Genomic DNA, 23,993 nt, shown 5'->3' with positions numbered 1-23,993 from the left:
TATCCCTTTAAACGTGCTTATATAAAAGGAAACCAATATCAAAGTTTATGAATTATTAGATGTATTTTGGATATGAAAAAGAAAATGATGAGCAGGGTGTTAAATGTACATGAATTTCATGGTTGCCTTAGTACCTATGAAATTTCATTAGTATTCGTGAAGTATAACTAAATGGTTTTGTAACGACATCCTTGAATTACATGGGAATTGAACTATCGAGAGTTAAATGTTCGTTACTCTTTATTTTGGAATAACAACTATTTAAAAAATTATTTTCTCGATTTTAATTATGGAACTTCATACATGTAGCTCACAACCAGAAAGTTAATTTTCTTTAAATTACCAATCATGTTTTTCTGTTGGTAATTTCTTAGAATGATGGTTTCTTATGGCGCTTTCCATTAACGTTGCCTCGCCGATTGCAGCTTTAAACTGATACTTATCTCAAAATTTGGTCCAGACATTTTGGCTATTTGCAGTTTAAATGTTTTTCGATGAAACAGGGCAAACTTTAGTTACAGATATCCATATTTGTAAAATATGGTAACCTAGATGCCATATTGTTTCCTAATCGGCAATGATAAAATCCCTCGCCGGCGACGCGTGTTCCAGCATTCGGCGACGAAGGCAACACCGGCAAATCCGGCGATGCCAATTAAATGGAAAGCATCCTTATGAAGGCGAATCAGTTTACTAATATATATATTGTTTTTTTATACTGTGATTGATTGTAAGTTTTCTCTACTTTTTACTAAAATCTTACGAGTAAACCTGATCGGAAAAGTTTAACGTAAACAAGTATATCAAAAATGTATGTTCATCGGTATTAAATGAATATAATTTGCGAAGAATACGTACATCAATATGTAAAGCATTATTTGCCAAATCACTTTAATTTTGCGGCCATGCAGAGAAAACACACATAACAAAATTCGGTCTTAAATTCTAAATATGACTTTAACTGAAGAAAATGTTTAGCAGAGTAGTTAGGAAAAATAATACATGGAATATATTTTTTTTCTGTTTCTATTTACACAAAACAAACAATGAAGGTCAAACGTCAATTGATTGCCAAATTAAGGAAAAATATAATATGTCGATAGTTATGTGGTTTCAATTACAGTCGGCTTTGGTAGAAAAACAAATAAATGATTTAAATCATTTGGTATATTGACTGTTTTTTTTAAATTCAGTAAAGATTAAAAATAGAACTAGTATAACCTGTTTGCACATGAACTGTAATTGAAATTGGTCAATAGGCTAATATGATATCTATAATATGATTGTCTAAATCTAATGAAAAAGTTTATTAAATAAATCCCTCTTTGCTTTGCACATCAATTAACTGCTTTTCTTACCTCCAACTGACTATTTTCAGAACTGGAGGAGTCCTCGACGTGTGTCCTTTTCTTAGAAAAGATCCTTGAAAACAAACTCTTATAGGTTCTCTTGGTAAATTCCCGATTTCTTATCGGATGATTGTCATAAGGTTGCTCTTTTCCCTCTTCTAATTTGTTTTCTCTTGGTTTTGAACCTGATGTCCCCATAATTATTTGCTTGTTATTGCTAGAAAGCAAAATACTGTTTGGCCATAGCTATATATACACAGAAAGTTTTTTAAGGGAAATAAATACACGGAAAGTTTTTAAGGGAATTCCCGTTAGAGGACAAAGTTATGTCAATTATCATACCGCAGCATACAACGCGCGCCATCCAATTTGTCTGCACGGCCTGTTATGTTATAGGACCGACGATATCCAAAAGTAAGCATCTAATGCTTAAGGTGGTATGAGACATCTATCGATATTTAATTTTCAAATTTTACAATATATAACGAAGATTTAACGTTTTAAAAATGTTTTGAAAAATTAATAAAAAATGAATCTTTTCAAAATTCAAACGTTACGTCAAGCGGATTAGTACGTTTTTGATGTTGACGTATTGTGACGTGTCTTGTGACGTGCATACCAGGTTATACAAAAAATATTTGTTTCTTTGCAATTAAATCCTGCGTTAAGGATGACGTTTACTCAGAATATAAAAAAATTCCACTGATGATAATGAAAAACAAACTATTGTGTGTTATAGACCTTATATGGTAGTGTTATTCTTCACTTTCAAAAAAGTAGATCAATGACCTACTTTTTGAGTTAATGGCCATTTGATATTTTTTTTAAAATTTAAGAAAAATGCATAGAAATGTTACACTGTGATTAAGATTTTCTTAATTGTGAAAATAATACAAATTGCGTAACTCTTCAACAAATGAAATACAGTTTATGAATGGTAGTGACATTAAATGGATACAAAAAATTAAGTTTTCATTCACACTTTTTATAGATATTCTGGTCCGAATTTTCTCTATTAGTTTTCAAATTACTACCCATTTCTGAATCAATATATAAAAAAACTGAATGATGATAATGCTAAAACATTTATAGTAATAAACTAAGTATATTGACCTCTCTCTGCTGGCATTAAATTTATATGAGGTCAATGATCAAAATTTTGAGATATGGTGTCTTTTATCATTTTTAAGCATTGTTCATTATTTTTTTTTGTGTGTGTGCTATACGGTTATCTAAACAAAAAAGCAAGATAAAACCAAGAGAAAATGTGCAAAATTATGTTGACTAACAAATAAATTCTTAACTTTTAATATTATAGTATTACCAAAAAAATTTCAGTGGAAAACGAAATCTGAAAAATTTAGTCCGAATTTCCTCTGTTTTGCTAAAAGTCAAACTGTGTCATAGCCTAATTCCATAATTAAGTAAAAATATCGATTGTTATGTCAATAATAATTCATTTCATAAATACTTTTTGTCTTTAAAACAAATTTTACTCATGAAATTGAACTTTTTAACAATCCGGATTTAAGAATTCAAACTCTGAGTAAACAACGTCCTTAAAGCCAGAATAAAATTATATGAAAATGATTTACTAATAAAAGGACATACATCAGAATAAAAAGAAGACATGTGTCTTTTCATACAATAGCTGATATTGCCTAAAGACAATATTGTAGCGGAAGACAGGGTTCACGAATACATATAAGATATTTCACTTTGATAATGATGATGATTCCAGGATCCTATAAAACAAATACATGACAATAAAGAATTTATACATAGGATCCGTAATAATTATAAATTACACCTTATTAAAATCAATTTATACAATTTCGAGTTATTTCCCTTGATATTTGATTATTCAAAGATACAGGTAAAATATGTAAATGCTAAAAAGGCAATGATTTCCACATTCCATATTATTGTGATGATATTATAATACACAATATCCAAAACATAGCAAATTATGGGCTTGAATCCCACCACAGGATTTATGGTGATTCGCACCGAATAACAGTCAGATCTCTATAATGTATGAACATATCAGTACATGTTGATGTAAATATTCACAATGTATATAAATTGATATTTTTATTTTAATCTTAAATGAATCATGTCAATTCAATTTCTCTCTTTCTTTCGTCTTTTTCTCAAAACTATATATTAGTAATTGGGAGTATATAAAAAGGACTCTGTATATTGTCAAAATGTCAACTAACTGTCACTGAAACCTTAAAGGGGCATGGTCACGATTTTGGTCAAATTTTATTTTTCTGCTTTTATTATTGGCAATGCTTTAGGAATGCATTTCTAATGATCAAATGAAATTTGGGTGCCAGTCGATGAGTTTTAAGCAAGATACAGGGCTCACAATTCTTCGTCATGTAAACAAGGCTCGTGCCCTGTTTTGTTTACTTAGGTTCAATATACCAGTAAAAAATCTTTTTCAAGCTGATTTGTCTATCCTCTTATTCATTTTAAGCATAAATAACCAGTTCCTAACGATTAACACATTTATTTGAGGTCTAAAACTGGAATTTTCACTTCAACATTCAAAATGTAAACAAACGCTTTGTTTACATAGCGAAGAATTTTAAGCTCTGTAACTCGCCTGTAACTCAACAAATGACACTCAAATTTTGGTTGCCTATTTAAAATGTCTTACTGAAGCATTGTAAACATTAAAATCAAAAAAAAAAAACAAAAAAATTACCAAAATTGTGACCATGCCCCTATAAACCATGAGAATATATTGTAACTTCTCTGAATCACTGCCTTTCTAAGAAATAACAATAATTAAAATATTATTAAACACACTATCACAATAATAATCTCCTTTCTTGATACCAAAAGACACTTACGTAATCATTTTTTTCTTCCATAGATTTTTTCTTGATTTTCAGATGAATTTCATCCTTCTACCAAGTTTCGTTAACTATCACTAAAAAATCTTCCATAGTTTGTGCATTTGTGTAGAAGTCAATTGAAGGGTCGTTAGTTTCTGTTTTAATTAGTAACAAGAGGCCAATGGGCCACATCGCTCACCTGAGGAACAATAGGTATGATAAAATCAGCTTAATGGAGTCATAATACAATCTATCTAGACAATGTACAATAATACTTGTAGATCTTGTATAAATAAAATCCATTTTCCCCTGGATATTCTTATGTTTATAATCATTAGTCCCTTTTCTAACAGGATGATTTTATAGTCATATCATATGTTGAGTATTGCAGTTCTCTAAAAGATCCTTAACAATAGTTTAAATATGGGATATAAACGTACATCAAACTCTGAACCTTCTCGTGAGGCCAAAGAATTGGTCCTGGTGCCAACGTTTTAACAATTATAAAGAATCATCTGGCTGATTAGTTTCTGAGAAGATTTTTAAAGATTTACCCTATATAATCATATGTTAAACTTCGACCCCCCATTGTGGCCCCACCCTACCCCTGGGGATCATGATTTTCACAAACTTGAATCTACACTACCTTCTTTCATGCTTTCATACAAGTTCCAGCTTTCCTGGCTGATTAGTTTCTGCGAAGAAGATTTTTAAAGATTTACTCTATATATTCCTATGTAAAACATTGACCTCCCATTGTGGCCCAAACCTACCCCCAGGGGTCATGATTTTCACAAATTTGAATCTATATTACCTGATGATGCTTTCACACAAGTTTCTGCTTTCCTGGCTAATTAGTTTCTGAGAAAAAGATTTTTAAAGATTTACTCTATATAATCATATGTTAAACTTCGACCCCCCATTGTGGCCCCACCCTACCCCCGGGGTTTTTATTTTCACAACTTTGAATCTACACTACCTGAGGATGCTTCCATACAAGTTTCAGCTTTGCCGGCTGATTAGTTTCTGAGAAGAAGATTTTTAAAGATTTACTCTATATATTCCTATGTAAAACTTCGATCCCCCATTGTGGCCCCACCCTACCCCCGGGGGTCATGATTTTCAAAAATTAATTCTACATTACCTGAGGATGCTTTCACACAAATTTCAGCTTTCCTGGCTGATTAGTTTCTGAGAAGAAGATTTTTAAAGATTAGCTCTATATATTTCTCTGTAAAACTTCGACCCACCATTGTGGCCCCACCCTACCCCCGGGGGGTCATGATTTTCACAACTTTGAATCTTCACTACCTAAGAATGCTTCCACACAAGTGTCAGCTTTCCTGGCCGATTAATTTCTGAGAAGATTTTTAAAGATTTGCTCTATGTATTCATATGTTAAACTTCGACCCCCCATTGTGGCCCCACCCTACCCCCGGGGGTCATGATTTTCACAACTTTGAATTTACACTATCTGAGAATGCTTCCGAACAAGTGTCAGCTTTCCTGGCCGATTAGTGTCTGAGAAGAAGATTTTTAAAGATTTACTCTATATATTCCCATGTAAAACTTCGATATCCCTTTGTGGCCCCACCCTACCCCCGGGGGTCATGATTTTCACAAATTTGAATCTACATTACCTGATAATGCTTTCACACAAGTTTCAGCTTTCCTGGCTGATTAGTTTCTGAGAAGAAGATTTTTAAAGATTTACTCTATATATTCATTTGTTAAACTTCGACCCCCATTGTGGCCCCACCCTCAGGTGAGCCAAAAAGGTTAAGTTTACAATACAATAAGTTGTTAAAGTTGGTTTCTGGAAGAACAGACTTTGAAAATTTTCTTAATAAATATTGACAAATTGTTTACTTTTTTAATCTTTAGTTTTATGATCTGTGTACAAACATAGAATTGTGAGCAAATCTCTGTATCTTGCTTATAATTCGAAGCTTAACACTCAAATATGGTTAGTAAATAGAAATTGTAAACAATTAAACACAAGAAACATGCAATACATGTATAACAATTAAAGAACACCATTTATTTTTTCGAAATGAATCATATATACATGTATATACCTACATATTTCCGTCAGCGATATCAAACTTTATTTAAACTTAATAAACTCGAGAAAATGCCAAGCATATCAACAAAACCTATTGCATTAATCTACCATTACGCAAAAGATAATGCCGAATTACCGATAGAATGAATTGTATTTCAGCACTCCTACATCAGATTTTGCTTAATTTGCGCTGGTAAACAGTTAACTGTTTGATTTACCGAAGTCTCTGTTTGATTTGATACGTAAAAATCACGAAATACAGACGATAGTTTCCAGGTTACAAAGCATAAATAATGAAAACGAAACGAAAATTAGAACAAGCTAACACCAACGTCATGTGTGAAAACTGTCAACGCATTGAAATATTTAGCCTCAATTTACTTCACAAAATCGGCACCAATATATTTTGCATGTTTCAAATTTTCCCTTCATACGCGAACTGTTGCACAACAAGCAAATTCATCATGTAGTCAGATCGACCCTTTTTCGTATAATGTCATGGCTGCTTTAAACAAAGAACCTCGTTTTAAAAGTATGGTATACGAGTCTTGGTAAAATGGGTATGCAAACCCGGGCCGTGGCAAAATAAAAGCCGGGGCAGATCGGCAATCGTCAATTCCAAATACGCATTATTTTGCAGCAATATTTACAGCGAATACAAATATACTAGTCCATCAAATATCCTGAAATTTTAATTAGATTGGCAGATTAATAACTGCCAATCTTTTTTTTGCCCAAGCCGAGTCTTGCCTACCCATTTTACCTGATGCCAAACTCGAAGCTATTAAACTGATTGAAACACGCCTTTCCTTATTATTATTTTCGTAATAACTCAGATTTGAAACAGAATTACCCCTTAATTTTTGCAATTTATATTTTCCTTCCCATAAGGATAATTTATGCTAAACTACGTTGAATTTGCCTCGGTAGTTCTTGAGAAGAAGATTTTTAAAAATGCACCCCCCTTTTTCTACAGTTTCAAGGTTTTCTCCGCTTTGAATACAGATCGGACTTTTATTTCTGCAATTTATATTTGCCCTCCCATAAGGATGCTTTGTGCCAAATTTGGTTGAAATTGGATAAGCGGTTTTAGAGAAGAAGTTCAAAATGTAAAAAGTTTACAGACGGTCAGACGGACAGACGGACGGACAGACGGACGACGGACAAAATGTGATCAGAATAACTCACTTGAGCTTTCAGCTCAGGTGAGCTAATAATTGATTTAAAACATGTACTTGATATAACATCATCCCCGTTTCTCCAATGTGTATGTATAATTTTGTTACATTTTATAACATTGCTTGATTCACACATGTACAATCGAAATGAATTTTTAAAGAAGTTTTGGATGTTTCTTTATTGTATCATAGTGAATATTTGGCTGTCCTCTAGAATAGTTCAATAAAATCGGAACACGGTTACATCACTAGGGGTTTTCTCCATAAAACATAAGAATGCAGCAATTGAGTTTGTCTACCATCACAAGTTGATCATTTACCTATTTGTTCGAATATCCACGATTAAGTAAGTTGGTTTTTATTTTTTCTTTCATGCAGTTTGAAATATCTCTAGATGAGCCCATTCGGCGCTCTTGGATAGCAAGTCCAAAGGAAATGGATTTTTTATAGATTCAAACTGGATGGATTTTATTTTGTTTTGCCTTGGACTGGAATGTCTCGACGTCATTGGACGAATAGCGTCACGTATTTGCCTTATAAATTTCTGTACACGTCGAGCGTCAACATTTATACGGCAACATGGCGGACGTAACGTTATTTAAGCTGATTTTTTTTACACAAATGTTCAACATACCTTTGATTTTTAAGCCCCAAAATATTTAGAGTGACCCCCCTTTGCCTGTGACGTAATATTTTGATCCTACAATATGGCATCGAGGTTTGCACAGACGACTGACGAGAAAGGTAAAAAATTAGATAATTAAGCTATGAATTTTAATATTATGTATTATCTTCTGTTTGTTTACATATCAAACTTTAGGTCCTCTACAAAACAAAACACTTATTAGGTTTGTTACTGACTGTGTAAAGAAATTTGTGGGATCGGTAAGGTCCATAGAAGGCTCGGCTCCGCCTCGCCTTCTATGGACTTTACCGACCCCACAAATTGTTGTATACAGTCAGTAACAAACCTTATAAGAAATATTAAGTACACATGTTTGTCAGCGAGTTTATCATTGAGGCCTGAAGAAAGGAATCCCCTTTCCAACAGAAAAGGCTACATCTATGAACTCAGTGCTAGTTTTTTAAAGCGTTGGTCAAATTGATTTTACGAGGTATATCGTTACGCTTTCTTGAACAATTTAAAGATTTGATTCAGTTTCTGAGCAACGGCCAAATACATCATCGATGTATCTAATATTAAAAGTACATGTAGGTTGTTTCGCACAATTAAGAACAGATACGTTCATAATCTGCCGTAAATATACATGCGTGGTTTCTGCCAAGTTTGTTATAATTTTCATAACAATAAGCCTGCTTAATTTAAAATATTAAGCACTAGAAATGGCCTTTCAATTGAATTAAAAAAAAATGAAACAATATTAACCGGCTTCGCAGTATTCGTTTAGGCGTAATCAATCAAAATATCTAAATATTTCATCGCTTTTTGCAATCTAAATGATCATAACATCCCTTGATACCAAGTACAATCAAGTAAAATCTAAGACTTCTGTTCCCTAGTTCAGTTGCATTCGTAATTTTGCCCTATATAAGATGATTTGACAAGATGCACTTTACTAGCATTGCTTTAATTTGCACAAGAATACCCACAACCAAATTCAATAAATATTTTCATCGATTTATGTTCACAGATATCATTTTGATGTCATACAAGTACATTTTCCCGTATGTTTTGAAAGAATCACGTTTCAGTAATTTTTCGAATAAGAATATCCGTCCGCTGCCATCGCCCACAATTTTAAATGCCCTATAAATATATACTGTATATGAACCTATACAGTTAAACACGCTGATAACAAAGTGCAAATCACGTAATTCGTTACATCCGTTAGTTTCGCTATATATATATATATATATTTATATATATATCACTGGCATCGGAAGCAAATTGAAAGTGGGGGGCTAGACTAATCCTCAGAAATATTGAGAAAAAAGTAATTCCCAAAATCATGGAAATCCTTATCGGGGGGGGGGGGGGGGGGGGGGGGAGTATACCTATACTTTCAAAAAAAAACAAAAAAACTTACTTACCCAAATATTGTTTTTTCCAAAATCATAAAATTCCTAATCCGTGAAAGGGGGGGGGGGGGTAGTAGGCTTCTGAATCCATCTTCTCAATCTTTCAAGGTAAATCTTTCCTACGAGAAAAAGTGGGGGGGGGGGGGGGGAGGGGGGGGGGGGTTCAACCCTGTTCCGACGTCTATGTATATGAAGACAATTTTAAAAATGAAAGACAACACAGAGTTTCATTTCTAAATTTTTTAAATATAAAACCGGACACTGTGAATTTTTTTGCATTTAACTATATATATATTTATACGTGTATTATAATTAAGGGGAATAAAAATTACTTGACTATATGCGTCAATTCATTATAACTGTGTTCGCTGTTAGCGTGTTTTATTGTATATGTACCAATACAAACTATCGTATAAAATATTCAATGTCGGTTGACTGAAAAAGGAAAAAAAAGAAAAGAAAATTGGACTTTAATAAGGGCGTTCAAATAGATTCTTCTTCATTTTTACTTAAGTTTGTAGTTTTGGTAGTAGTTTAAGTTTTTGTTTGTGTAATTAAATTCACTCTTTTGTCCCAAAGTATTAGCAGGCATTGATGGGAATTTGAAAAAAAAAATTATATTGTGTGCCGTTTTCCTTTTTAAGCTTTACAAACGCGCACTATACACGTGCGCTCGCATAATTATCATCCATCCCCGACAGAGCCTGCTTTAAGTAGATACTCTCCGAGCATCGGCAATACAAGTATCCTACCACGGTGTTACATATAGAAGTCAATTGTTATCATTTTGAAGTTCTTGAGAGCTCCCGGACACAAATTGCATTTTCTAGATATGCAACTTCACAAAAACACAAACTTTACATTAAATCTCAACTCATATATAATCTTATTTGACATTTTTGACAAACAAAAAACACATTTATACGCAGGTGAAAGCAAATTGAAGAATATGTTTGAATCTGAAGTGTGATAGATTAGGTTTTCCATTTAATCAGATATAAATGGGTTTATGAATTTCAATTTGAGATCGAATAAAATCCCCTAAAATAAGTTCTTGCAATGCGTAAAGGATTTATATGTTCACTTCCCGGTCTAATTATATCGTCACGCAACGGAATTTACGGCTGATAATTTTCAATACATCCACTTTCTAGTCATATGCTCGAAAACAATGTTCAATTATGTATGCAAAACAATCAAAACGTTTTAAAATGATAATAGTTAAATTATTTATTTTGAAATGCCATAATGCAATTTTTTTAAACTTGTCTCTTGAAAACTTTTTTTTTACTTTCTTCCATTGCCGATTTGTGTAAAAAAAAAAATGAAGTTCATATTTTAATTATAAATAAAGGTCATCGTTTAAAAAAAAATCCGAAGAAAATAGGAACAGAACACTTTTTTTACACGGTGATCTCTGAGGTCATTTGTGTGCTACAAACTATAAAATTATTATTTTAAAAAAAAAAAGTTGATGTACCCGTATCTGTAAAAATCGTTCAAACACACGTTCTAAAAATGTTTGTATCTTGGTAAAGTGAAATGTTTATGTATAAATCAAATCTCAATGTTATTTCACGATATAAAAATCTATACCTAGTATGCTTACAAGAGATATTAATGATCGCTTGGTATTTACATTTTGTATTTATGAGAAGACTTCACTTATCTTGATTACCTCGTAAATGTACAATGTTAAATTGTACTAGCAATAGTTCGTTAGTTACTGGAAGCATTTCGCGCTTTGGGTATAAACAGGTATATGCGTAAATACACGTACAATTTATCTAAATTCAGTTATTGATTTAAAAGGATAATTTCCACTTGATACGACAAAAACATGCATGTGCATTTACATGTAACGCTTTGAAATTAACGTTACAATTGAAGAATATGATAATATGTTAAAGACTTCGTAGTAAACAAATTTACGCATTCCGAAATTTAAACCTTATTTACACACACCTATCTCTCTTCACGATCGATCTATTTAAATGAAGCACACGGGGTTATATTGATCAGGTATTTTTCCAAACAAGGAAGTTTAAAAGATTTAACTGAACGCGGGGTCTATTTGGAACCATGCCACGTCCTGCGTTGAAAAAAGGTGCAAGGATTCAAATAGTGGATCGACAACAACACATGCGCAGTACGGAATATATACTTTTTCTTTGTTAATAACAACACAAGGCAACCCATGTCATATACTTTCATATAGAACATTGTATCAAGGAAAGAAGAAGAACAGGACAGTTTTGTGTTTCCTACTATTACCTTAAGTTCGCTTTCAATGAACAAGAGACCAATATGGATAAACTAGAAGGGCAGGTGTATGGGGACTATAAACTTGGGAAACTGATTGGAAAAGGGACATACGGACATGTGTATAGAGCCAGAAGGATTCTGAAGAATGGGAGAGCGACGTCCACAGTGTTTGCAGTAGGTACATTTTATATATATGTATATATATATAGTTCTGTTGTCATAGTGTGTCTGTTGACTTTTAAGTGGTTATGCTGGGGAAGGGGTACGTGTAACTATTAAATTCAAACACATTTTTAAAATGGAAGATTTTCTCGTTAATGAAACCTTCGACGCAAAATGAAAACTGATATCTGGAGCAATGCTTATGATAATCTATAGAACCATTGCATCATTTTTCGCCAGAATTAAGTTGCGTAAATCTGGGTTTTAGTTTTAAAAGATACAGTCTGTACTTTTAAAAAAGAAATCCCTGTGAATGAGTTGCATTTACTTGAAATAATGATGATTTTTTTAAAAACGAAACTTGTGGATCGGCAACCAAACTGACTCTACATTAGATGATACAAGTTGGCAATCTGTCAAACCGTTCTATTATTATTGCTTTACTAGAATGCCCAACAATGTTACGTATGTACATTGTAATAATCCTTATTGAGAGAAGGGTTAACAATTTCAATGTAATAATTGCGGTTGGTAAGCAATATTTTAGCCGTATAGAATTATACTCTTTGCGCCAAAGCAAAACTAAATACAATGCAACTATGGCGAAAATATAAAAAAAAACACACAAAAAAACCCACCAATAACAACAAAAGACGACAAATTTAAAACGATATACCCCCCCCCCCCCCCCCCCCATAAAAAGCCCATTAAAATGTAACAGTCCTCTTTCAAAATTTCTTCAAACTGCAAACTGTAGAAATGTGAAATACATCATAACAAAAAAGACCCCCTTTTAGCTATGAAAATTCTAGTATAATTTTCAAAACTTTGATGATTTACTAGATTGGTTTATGGTCATATAACTCTATCAAATCATTAAATTCATGTTGAAACTGCTATAGGTTTATCTGTTGTGTGTATATTCTAATAATCAAACCAGGGGTTGAGTCTTTAACCCAAGTCTTTAGTTTTTAAATTAAAGAAAAACGTTATAGACACGTACGCGCATTTCTTTTTTTCGTTTATGAATTTAATGAACATAAGCAAATGGATATGTCATTTATTGAATTTGATAACATCTTAAAAGCCCGAGACAAATAAGAAACCACCTACAAGGTAATAGAAAGATCATTTAAAATTCAGTACACAGTCATGTAATTGGTGCTATTTACATGTTTGCCAGAGCATCCGAACATCTGGGTAAAACACTCGTGTAGAAGGCTTTTGCTTCTTGCTACACCTTGGATGCAGTTTTACTTATGTTACACAAAATACACGAATGAAGTACCGGAAAAAGATACAATCTAAATCAAATGAATAAAGTCACCGATAAATATGGAAGGGAATTACTAATGTTCCTCTTCTAAAAATTAACCCTTCCTGCAAATAATTTGCAAAAAATGAGATCAGATCCATCCCCAATGGAAAATTCACACTTATTTAATCAACCAATAAGAAAATTAATACAAAATTATCTGTCAGACCCCCCCCCCCTCCCCCTTATGATTATTTTAGAACCGCGCGGAGACATTTTACATGTATACAAAAAAAAAACGTATCTTTTTGAGTCTGCGTATATCGTGGCTTGTTAAAAGTTGACTATATTAACATGTATTTCATATCCCTATACTAAGCCCTTAATTTGAGATGTTTTTACGAATTTATCAAATGTATGCCATTCGTTAGTTTCGTTTTAATAAATCTTCGGGAGCAGCAATTGTAGCGCACACACTGCCGCCTGGCGTCATAATGCAGCATTCAATTCATACAACTTGTATTTGTCTTTATTAAAAGTGCCTTATGGTTTGCGTGTTTGAATTCACGTTTGTAACAGAGATAGAAAAAAGAATTTACACGAATAACAAGAGAATATTGCAACATAAAAATAAGCAAGCAATAAAGAATTAAGAAGCAAAGTGAAATTAGATAAGCATGAATATGAAAACAATAAAGTGACATGCAAGTCTAAATGTACTGAAGAATAAAGAAGTAAGCATAATAAGAATAAAAGCAAGATATATACAATTTTGGCGGTAATTCCCTTCCATAGATAAATACCGTCCCCGGTTAATATTTGACGATAACTTTAATATTGATTAATACACCATTACACAATATATTTGCTGGGTTTTCCTCACGCTTTAACAAAATTCCCACATTTGATAAGACACTACGTGTGTAATTGATAAAACACCGCGGGTCCTTGATGACATTGCAAACTATACGTAGTTGGGTTTTTTTCAAAATTTTATCAAAAGAGCAGAATTGAATTTAATCGAATGTTGAATGTGAAATATTGTTGTCTATTTAGTAGACCGTTGGCACCGTTAGCATATTGATAAAAAAAAATGATTGTTTGTGAAAAAATGCAGGTTCTTTAAAAAAAACTTCTTTTTTTTTTTCGTTTTTAAAAATTTAATGGCGTGGTAATTTAAACATTATACATTTCCATCTAAAAATACATGAATAAAGATCCATTTAATTCTGCTAAGATTTTATGATTATATTCGACGCTTAAATGATCCAGTTTTTAATGTTTGTTGAGTTTAATGAAATATCGTGGCTAATTTTATGTTTGAGATACATGTTTGTAATGGTTATACAATTTTAATGTCCGATTAACCGACTGAATTTCATTAATTGAATGAACATTGGCTTAATCACATCCAGAATAATGGAGAGAGAGAGAGAGAGAGAGAGAGAGAGAGAGAGAGAGAGAGAGAAAGAGAGAGAGAGAGAGGGGGGGTTAAGTTCATTAAAACATATACAGTTGGAAAATCGATCAATTGTTGAACATGATTAAAATCATTTTTCTATAATCATCATTAACATTTTGATTTGAATTGTAATATGGGCATTTATATTCATGCCATTTGGGGAAAATGTTTATTCTGAAGTTTTAAAAAATTAATCCTTTGTGTTATCTTGTATAATTTTTTTCTGAGTAAAGATAATTAATGAATTTAGAAAAAGAGGGCAATATAAGTGTATATTTCTAAGTTCCATTAGGAAATAAATACAGTATATATGCATATGTACCACGAGAAATGAATTTATAATAAATGAACTATAGTATGCACAAATTAAAGAGCCTGTAGTTTTGCAGACCATCCCTCTCCTCTCAAACTTTCTTGGGACAATCTGACTTATGTTTGGAGTACAATGACCCCCCTCCCAAAAAAAAAAAATAAATAAATAAATAGTATAAAATAAATAATCTGTGACCACTTGATCTAGTTTTACGAGGACTCTTGTGCATTTCTTTGCGTGTGAGATAAGATTTTATTGAATGATTTTACTTAATATTTTAAAGTTGAAATGGGTTGTATTTACATGTAATATAATTTGCATTTCAACTGAATTGTGTACATGTATCTTATAGGATGAAGAACTCGCGATAAAACTGATAGACATACAAAACTCCAACGCCAGACACTGGGAAATGGTGGAGAGAGAGATAGAGGTACTACAGAGAGCAGAGGAGAAGAAACACCCAAACATCGTGTCCTTTTATGGACATTTTAAACACAATGGCGTCCCCTGTCTAGTGATGGAATATTGCGGCGGAGGGACGCTGTACCAGAAAATCCGGGATCTCAAGACAGAGGGGAAATTTATCAAAGAGGAGGACTTCATGTCCTATCTCACACAGATAGCATCGGCTGTAGAGGTATACTTTTAATATAGGATTACGCATTTTAAAACAATTAGAATTAGTTCTTTGAACCGCTCCAACGAGATCGCTCTGTGTTGCAAACTAGTTGGAGCGGAACAGAGATCACGCTTCATAAAGCGAGTAAGTCGGAGCGGATCAAAGATTTAATTTTGATTAGATTGATTAAAAAATATCTTCAATTTTAAATTTGAAATATGTTAATGAAATCCACGACATGAAATAAAAATAATATTCATATCTTTTTTTTTTTTTTTCATTTTTGAAGGTATTGCATGGAATCGATATTATTCACAGGGATCTAAAAACAAAGAACATTATGCTTACGGCCGACGGACACTGCAAAATAGGAGACTTCGGCGTTGCTAAGTATGAAAGATTTTTGAAAATAGTTAATGAACAATAAAATTGTTATCTGTACTTTTAAATCTTGATTGCTAGAGATATGGGACATCTTAATATCAAGACACACTTTCTTTTGTAATAAACGCTGACTTTAATTACATGTATTAATTATAAACAATTTCTACTTCCACAATTTGAGTAACGCCTTTTAGCTTTAAAATGATCAGTTTAAAATGCATTCAGGTCAAATTCTAAACGAATTGAAAAAATATATATATAACAACGGTGATTATATTTTGGAAAATCAAATATGTCGCAATGTCGCAAATTTTCCAGTACAAGCGTACTTAGAAGGAGTTATTTTGCTACATGTGTATTTATTATTCAGGGTTATTGAAATAGCGGGAATAAATACAAAAGGAATCGGGACACCTTTCTACATGTGTCCGGAGGTTATACAAGGGATACCGTATGACCAAAAGGTAACTCATCTATAACAAACGAAGACGATGGAACTGACCAATTTTACAAAAAAAATAAAATAAAATAGAATGAATGTTTTATCGTAGTTGCTAGATTAACTCCCCTTTCTTCTCTTCGAAAAACGAAAGAGAACAGACGCGAAATACAGGTATAAAAGAAGATGGGTGAATTAGGCGTATAAGCTGCCTATATGGGTATAGATAAGAAACTATAAAATTAAAATATGAACAAATCTAATAATTTCTTTCTAAATTATTGAAAACAATGTATATTTAACATAACATTGATTTATAACCTTTACATATGTTAAATATTTAGAATATGTTGATTCAAACTGGCGTATGCGTGTCAAAACCTCCAAATATTGTCATTTTTGGGATTCAATGCCTTTTCTTTAATGGAGTGGCTCTGGGCTCCATATTTTTGTCAAAGTCTATGTAAGGTTTAAAGGAAATCAAACCGATTTCAATCAACAAAAACATGGAGAGATGACCCACTATACTTTAAAAATGTAATTTTGTATCTAAGCAATTGGACATTTTAGAGAAATACTACAAGTCCGTAAATTCGTGGTTGAAGTTGCATTTAGCATTTTACAATGGAGTTTGTTGTGACTGGAATGGCTCAGTGGCTAGAGCACCAGACATAAGGTAACATTAAAGAGCTAGGGTTTTTAGGTTGTGGGTTCGATACCACCAAAACTTTAGAATTTTTTTTTCTATCGTTTGTTAAAATATTCAAAACTGAATATAATTAGAAATTGTGCTTTTGTAAACTTGTATTATAACATCATGTTGTATATTGGGTTGGAAAAAAAATTAATTTGAAATTGTTTTTTACGGCAAAACCAAATGGGCATTTGCGCTATCTTGCTCCCCCATCTTCTTTGTACATGTGCATGTATATACACAGCTTACGGTGCCGCCGACCATTAAAATTTAAAATAATATTTTATACAGATGACATGCGAAACATACTTAGTCTAGTAATTTATGCATGTATTTAAACAGCTTTGATGACAAACCATTAGCGGGGTGCTATAAAAGTAATATGACTAAATCAACACGTTTGGTATGTTAACCCTATTACCTGAAAATTGATCATGCAATACATGATTTAACATTTGAATGTATATTAAAGTGTATACTAGCATTCGAAATTGATTTTAACTTTATTTCTCCGTATCTCTTTTGACAATCTAGAATGAATAATTTAGCGTATATTTAAATCTATAAAAAATGATAACATGGGAGCTTGCAAATTACATGTACAAACTGCCATTTGATAGGATCAGTACTTATTATCACACGAAACATTTACGGATTAAGAAATCGTTTTCTGAGTATTATGAGGCGATCAAGTACGGTATGTGATGATCAAATCCAATAAAGCCCGAATGGCTATACAATATAATGTACAGAATCATAAATGGACAATGTAAATAAAAATGGACAAAAGTAACATTGCTTTTGATTTTAGTTCGATTAAACATTTGATATTATCAGCCAATATTCAAGTATCTAATTGTTTCTAGTATCTGGTATGTATATAAAAGTAACTTACCTATTTACTTAATTACTTACTTACTTACTTACTATATAGGCAGATGTTTGGAGTCTCGGATGCACCTGCTATGAAATGGCCACCGGTTGTTACGCTTTTGATGGAAAATCCGTACAAGAAATAAATGCTGTGGTGAAATCGGGAAAAGTAAGACGTTTTCCTTTTATGTTCAACATAAAATAAGGATTTGGACTAGTTTCACATTTAACATATCTATAATGACCTTAACAGAAAAAGATAAACAATTCAAGCCTATTCAAAGTTCGATTTTTAGAATTATGATGTTATAAAATAAAATGTAGTGGTTTCATTATACCTAATGCTCGACAGTCTTCGGAAATCTCCGCTGAGAGGTTAGTAAGCTCGGAAATCTACGGATATTTACGGAAACAACCGAGTGTCTGAAATCAATGCAACATCGTCTTGAACTTCTCACAAATTTTTATATGGAAATAAAATATGGTGTTATGAAAACTTTAATAAAGACAAAATACCATTTTTTAATTAAATAAGATTTATGAGAAGACAACACTTTAATTTGTTTTTCTCAGATACCTGAAACAACAAAGATTCAGTACAGTGACGAAATCAAGAACTTGATTATACAAATGCTGAGCTACAATGGAGCGTCCCGTCCAACCATTGGAGGCGTACTTCGTTTTGTTGAAGATTATAAAGAAAAAGGAGCAAAATCTAAAAAATCAAAGAGCAAAAAATCCAAGCGACACAAGGGTAAGTGTTAACCGACTGCCCTTGTTCAGTTGGGTCAATTATTTTATTTCTCTACTAATGTCATAAAAATTTAATTACATACGCGGGTTTTTAAGTTGTTTTTAAAATCAATTGTAACATTGCACGACTTTTATGATTTTCAAAAAGCAGCGTTACATCTAACTCGCCGTTTTTCAAATGTATCAAGTGTTCTTCTTTATATCCCTAATTACAAAATGGATACAATACAAAGGATTTAAAAATATTCAATCTAAAAATCCTGTTACTTTTTATGTTTACCTCATAAATTACGGTAATTGTTCACTTATAAATGTTTCGCATGTAGCATTTAGAATTAATTGTACAATGTAAATACATAAGAACATTTAAAAAAAATTCCCAGTACCTTAAATATATCTATACCTTCACCTATAAACTGAAAATTTTGCATGTCTGGATTGAATATCTCTTTGATTATAATTGTTCAAGTACAACCTGGGCAAGGTTTAACCTTGGTTTAGCATGCTTTAGGTAAAATAAGCCTATATATCAGCGTTTACAGATTTGATATTGGAACTCCGCATATGCAATAGAGCTGGTCTCGTAACTTGTACATGTATGTCCCTGAAAATAAACATAAATCTAAAACTTAAAAACAGGTCTCTCTCTAAGTTCTTATGTCCTATTTCTTGCACCAAACTAGTTCTTATTTAGAAAAGAATTATTTAGATACTACCTTTATCTTTAAAACATCTGACGAAATTCTTATGGTAACTATTTTCTACCCCACGGTAGATCTTTGGGCCATTTAATCTTGAGAGAGCGACATTGTTATATAATTCAACAGATAGAGAAACATATCAACTGGTATTGATATATTGATGTATGGAAAAATGGAAGGACAGATAAATGGTTAACGGAATGATGGATGGATGATTGGATGGATGGAGAAATAATATTATATAAATAGTGCCTGTTTGGGAGGGTAACAGTTAAAATTGACACCCCGAGAAAACCATTGTCAACCGACGCGAAGCGGAGGTTGACAATGGTTTTCGAGGGGTGTCAATTTTAACTGTTATCTTCCCAAACAGGCACTATTTTTTTGTTATACTGAATGTCTTAATTTTAAAGAAAATTTTACTGCTTTTATATAGGAATAACGTGAATTCTACAGCGAACCGTACGCGCATAATTTTCGCGCATGTAACATTTTTTAATGTTACCCGTTGCTAAGTGCGTTGCTAACGCTGAGGGTAATAGAACGGATTATGAACTGCGTCTTAACCAATCAGATTTCAGTATTTAACATGAAAGTATAACAATATGATTTAATGGCTTACTTTCTTTGTAGATGAAACTACATCGACTACCTCCTCTGTTGACAACAGTTTGAAGCTACAAGAGTCATCAGCCTCCATAGCATCCAGATTCGGTAAACTAAATTTACAGTATAACCCCCTCCCTTCATAAACAAACAAATATGAGTAAACAAATGAAACATATACGGACAAAACCAAAAAAAAAAACAAAAAAACAAAAAAAAAATATCCCTCCAACTTCCTCTTCAGAAAATAGAGAGACGCCTGCATGCATTCATTAAAATAAAGGAGCAATCTGTTAATCAAAATTAAAGTACATGTACATAGAATTTTTTTTTTAAAAAACCCCGTTCACTATGGTTGATTTTCTCTTCACAGACTCTAGAAAGGCATCTGATAACAAGGCATTTCTTGAAAAGGAATCGGCAAAACTTCAGGCGTACGTAAACAAATTATATGTTTCTCAAAACAAAATTAATAATTCATATGTCCTTAGAACGAGAAAATTATGACAATATCAAGTTAGAAAACTTGTCATTTATTAAAGCATTCATTTCATTATCTTTTTTAAACAAGTTTATAAATCCATATCAGCCAAAGATATATCGTCATCTGAGTTAAGTCCACGCGCTGTGAGAAAAGAGTGTGTCAAAACTGTGTACAACATTTTTAACAGAAAAACGATTTTAATATTTATAGAACATTGGTAATGGAAATTAAAAGCCACAAGGCTGCTGATATTGTCTCCTACATCAAGAATCTACAAAAAAGGGGGGTCTCCGAGAGGGAATTCAAGGTAAGAGAGAGAGAGAGATTGAGAGAGAGAGAGAGAGAGAGAGATGAATTTGTACATTTACATGTATATGCTTTGATTGTTCTTGACAACATCCTTTCAATATTTTGTGTTGTTTTAGGAAAAGGTGTTGAAATATTTGGACAAAGATATGTTTTACAAACTTTATCCTGTCATGAAAGCCATGAAATGCATTGAAGATGGACGAAGAGACATTCAGACATCCCTCAACATGGAACCGGATGCTTCTACAATGCTAATCTCAACACTCGATTTACAAGACGACTGAGACCAAGGATTGTGCTTTATCCACTCATACATGTACCCACAAGGCATATCCTTCCTTTTAAAATTCCATAGCTTCATACATGTACATAAATCCCACGTGTCATTAAAACAAGCAATCCATATGCATGGGGATTTTTTTGAAGCGATTGTGGAAAAACAGTGTTATATTAGTACAATATTCCTTAATTTCGAGGTTAACCATAGCCCGAGAATTTCAATCTGGAAAGGTGACTGAATGGCACATATATATGCCATTCAGTCACATTTCAGTGACCTTTCAGTCACCTTTCAATTGACTGAATGGCAGAGATTCATCCTGTGTTACATGTGTATTTACTGTAGTGATTCCATGAAATTATGTGCCACTGAACATGTAAAAAAAAAACTATCAATGTACGATTACTTTGACCTAACGAGTTTGAAGAGGCTGTGTGGTCAACAAATTATCCATCAGATCTTGCCTTAATTTTCAGATATAATTTTTTAAGATACAGATTTTTATATAGAAGAGAAAAATTTGATATATTTTACCTTAAATATTTGAAAATTGTTTGTTATCTTTAAATAGAGAGCTCTTTTTATCAATAAGATCAAAAAGCTATAAACAAGGTCTCAACCATCCAGCCCTCCTAAATGAATATGCCCTTTTTTATGTTATCTACTTTTAAAATCTAAACTTATTGACTAATTCCGAATGGTTATGACTGCTTCCACCTTTACATAAGCTCTCTTCAACTCCGCCTCTCTTTCCAAATCCCCAGTTCAAATAAATAATATTGCCAGAAATCTATTATAATAATTTAAAATGCCTTTGTAATGAGATTTTAAATGAACTACTAGTATTATACATATACGTGCATTTGTGCCAGTAACATTTTGTAAGTAATTGTTTTCATCATTTTTAGCTCTGTACCATTTTTACGCCATTATGCTACCGTTACTTCCGTCCTATACCTTTCGTAGTATTACATTTGGTATGTAAATGTTTGTGCTTGTATGTAACGCACCCAGTTTTAAAGAAATTCTCATTATTTACAGACCAGTTATGCCCAAACGCAGATAGCAGAGAACATGTATATGTTATATTTATTCGAATCTTCAATGAATGTAAGCTAGCTCGTCGTTCTTTGAGAAAATGCATGTATTTCATTGTCATGTTTTATGTCTTTATGCAAATAACAATTATAAATATGCATATTATATAAATTATGCATATTATAACAGTTTGCTGTCATTTCAGGTTATGTGATGTTATTTTATTCCAATCCCAGGACTTTCATTCGTATTTAGATTTTTTTTTTAGATATTAATTCTATATTGTAAATTATACAATACATGTATTTATAATTTATGATCTTTTGGGGGTTTTTTTATGCTTTTTAGATCACTATGCATTGATTATATTTACTGCTATGCAATTTGTGTGGATCAGTGCTAAATTACAAATGATTAATATGCCTTTATCGTCATTTTATGTTTTATTTATGATGAACTAGATATACATGTACATGTACCAGTATGCCTCGGTTCCACGATGGATCTATAGTATACCAATATGCCTCCGTTCCATGTATTTGTTAAATATACCTCATATAGCTTATAAAGACATGTAGTTCAAGTTATATCTGTAGTGCAATAAACAATTTGAGGCCAGTTTTAAATCTTAAAAAAAAACCATGGCTTTTTAATTCTAAAAATAGACCATCGTCACGCTTCGAAATCTAAAACTGCATTGCATTTTGTTATTTTATGTGTATTCATATTTGTCCGAGTGAATATGAATACGATTCACTGTGTATTTAATATTTTTAATGCAGTATGTATATAAAACTGCAAGCAGGTTTTATCCTATAAATTTTATTGTAGAGAATGTGCTTGCTTAATTAGAAGGTTTGAAACAATTATCACTCTCTAATAGGCGTTGTTTGTATTGTAATATATTTTCCCATTCGTTACAAAGTGCCTTCTGTGATGTTTGTTCGTTGATATGTCATTCATGATTAAGCGCCCTGCATTGAATACTCAATTTTGTTGTAAGACAAGAACGTGAAAAATTCTTAGATGTACTTTCATACAGAATGTTAAAGCTGAAAAACGATCAAAGCTCTCCTATATGAAAAAGCGTATGTATTTGTTATTAAGTTATGTCTATTATCTGTGATATGTGATGTGAAAAAGGATCAATAAAAATAGAAAAAAAAATACTCTGAATATTGTATTTGATTGATTTTTATTGCACATAATCATTGATACAGTAAAAAGGAATCAAAATGGGGGAGAATATTGCTGAATTTAACAAAATCAAATGTAGAGCGTATGGATATGTCGTTTTCAGTAACGCAACCCGACTATTCTTCACTTTGAGATAGATCTGTAATAATAAAAAAAATAAATGATAGAGAACATTTCTTTCATGGAAAAAGAATCGTTCATAAATATCTTATAAATGACATTGTACGTATGCATGTATTCTTGGAAAAAGGTTTGTATGGCATCTCGAGACGGATTTTCATGTGTTTTAATTTTTACATATATTAATAACTACTTAATCATGGTTGACAAAGCATCGTATTACTAACAAAACAATGTACAATCATTGTGCATATAATTAAGAGCAAACTTTTGAGATTTTTATTTTTAACTTAACAACATCAATTCTTTTGTGTGAGAAACCATTGCTTTATTTTTAAAAAAAATAAAAAATTATAATGTTATCCTAGTACCGTATTCATCATTTAATCTGACTGGCTTGACATCGATGGCATGAATGTTCTTCTGTTGTACTTTCTTAATAAGTTCCGAGTTATCATTTCTTCTTATATATTTTGGACAATGTATTCCTGCATAGTTTTATTGAAATAAAGACGTAAACTATTCACATCTTTAATTATTACTTTTGTTTAGGAC

The 23,993-nt window shown here is 32.1% G+C and overlaps 1 protein-coding gene across 1 annotated transcript; it reads left to right on the top strand.

The window, feature by feature from the left end:
• The first annotated feature begins 11,646 nt into the window (after positions 1–11,646).
• On the top strand, positions 11,647–23,288 carry LOC105336212 (serine/threonine-protein kinase Nek4). Its single transcript, XM_034452437.2, has 10 exons — positions 11,647–11,920; positions 15,291–15,578; positions 15,850–15,950; positions 16,315–16,408; positions 18,012–18,119; positions 18,524–18,704; positions 20,038–20,118; positions 20,384–20,444; positions 20,705–20,801; positions 20,920–23,288. Exons 1-10 carry the CDS (start codon positions 11,789–11,791, stop codon positions 21,085–21,087), a joined length of 1,311 nt encoding a protein of 436 aa, XP_034308328.2. The 5' UTR covers positions 11,647–11,788; the 3' UTR covers positions 21,088–23,288.
• The last annotated feature ends 705 nt before the right edge of the window (positions 23,289–23,993 follow it).

This window comes from Magallana gigas, chromosome 4 (genome assembly GCF_963853765.1).
Source record: "Magallana gigas chromosome 4, xbMagGiga1.1, whole genome shotgun sequence".
Lineage (NCBI taxonomy): Eukaryota > Metazoa > Mollusca > Bivalvia > Ostreida > Ostreidae > Magallana > Magallana gigas.
This window is presented reverse-complemented; position numbering and strand designations above follow the sequence as displayed.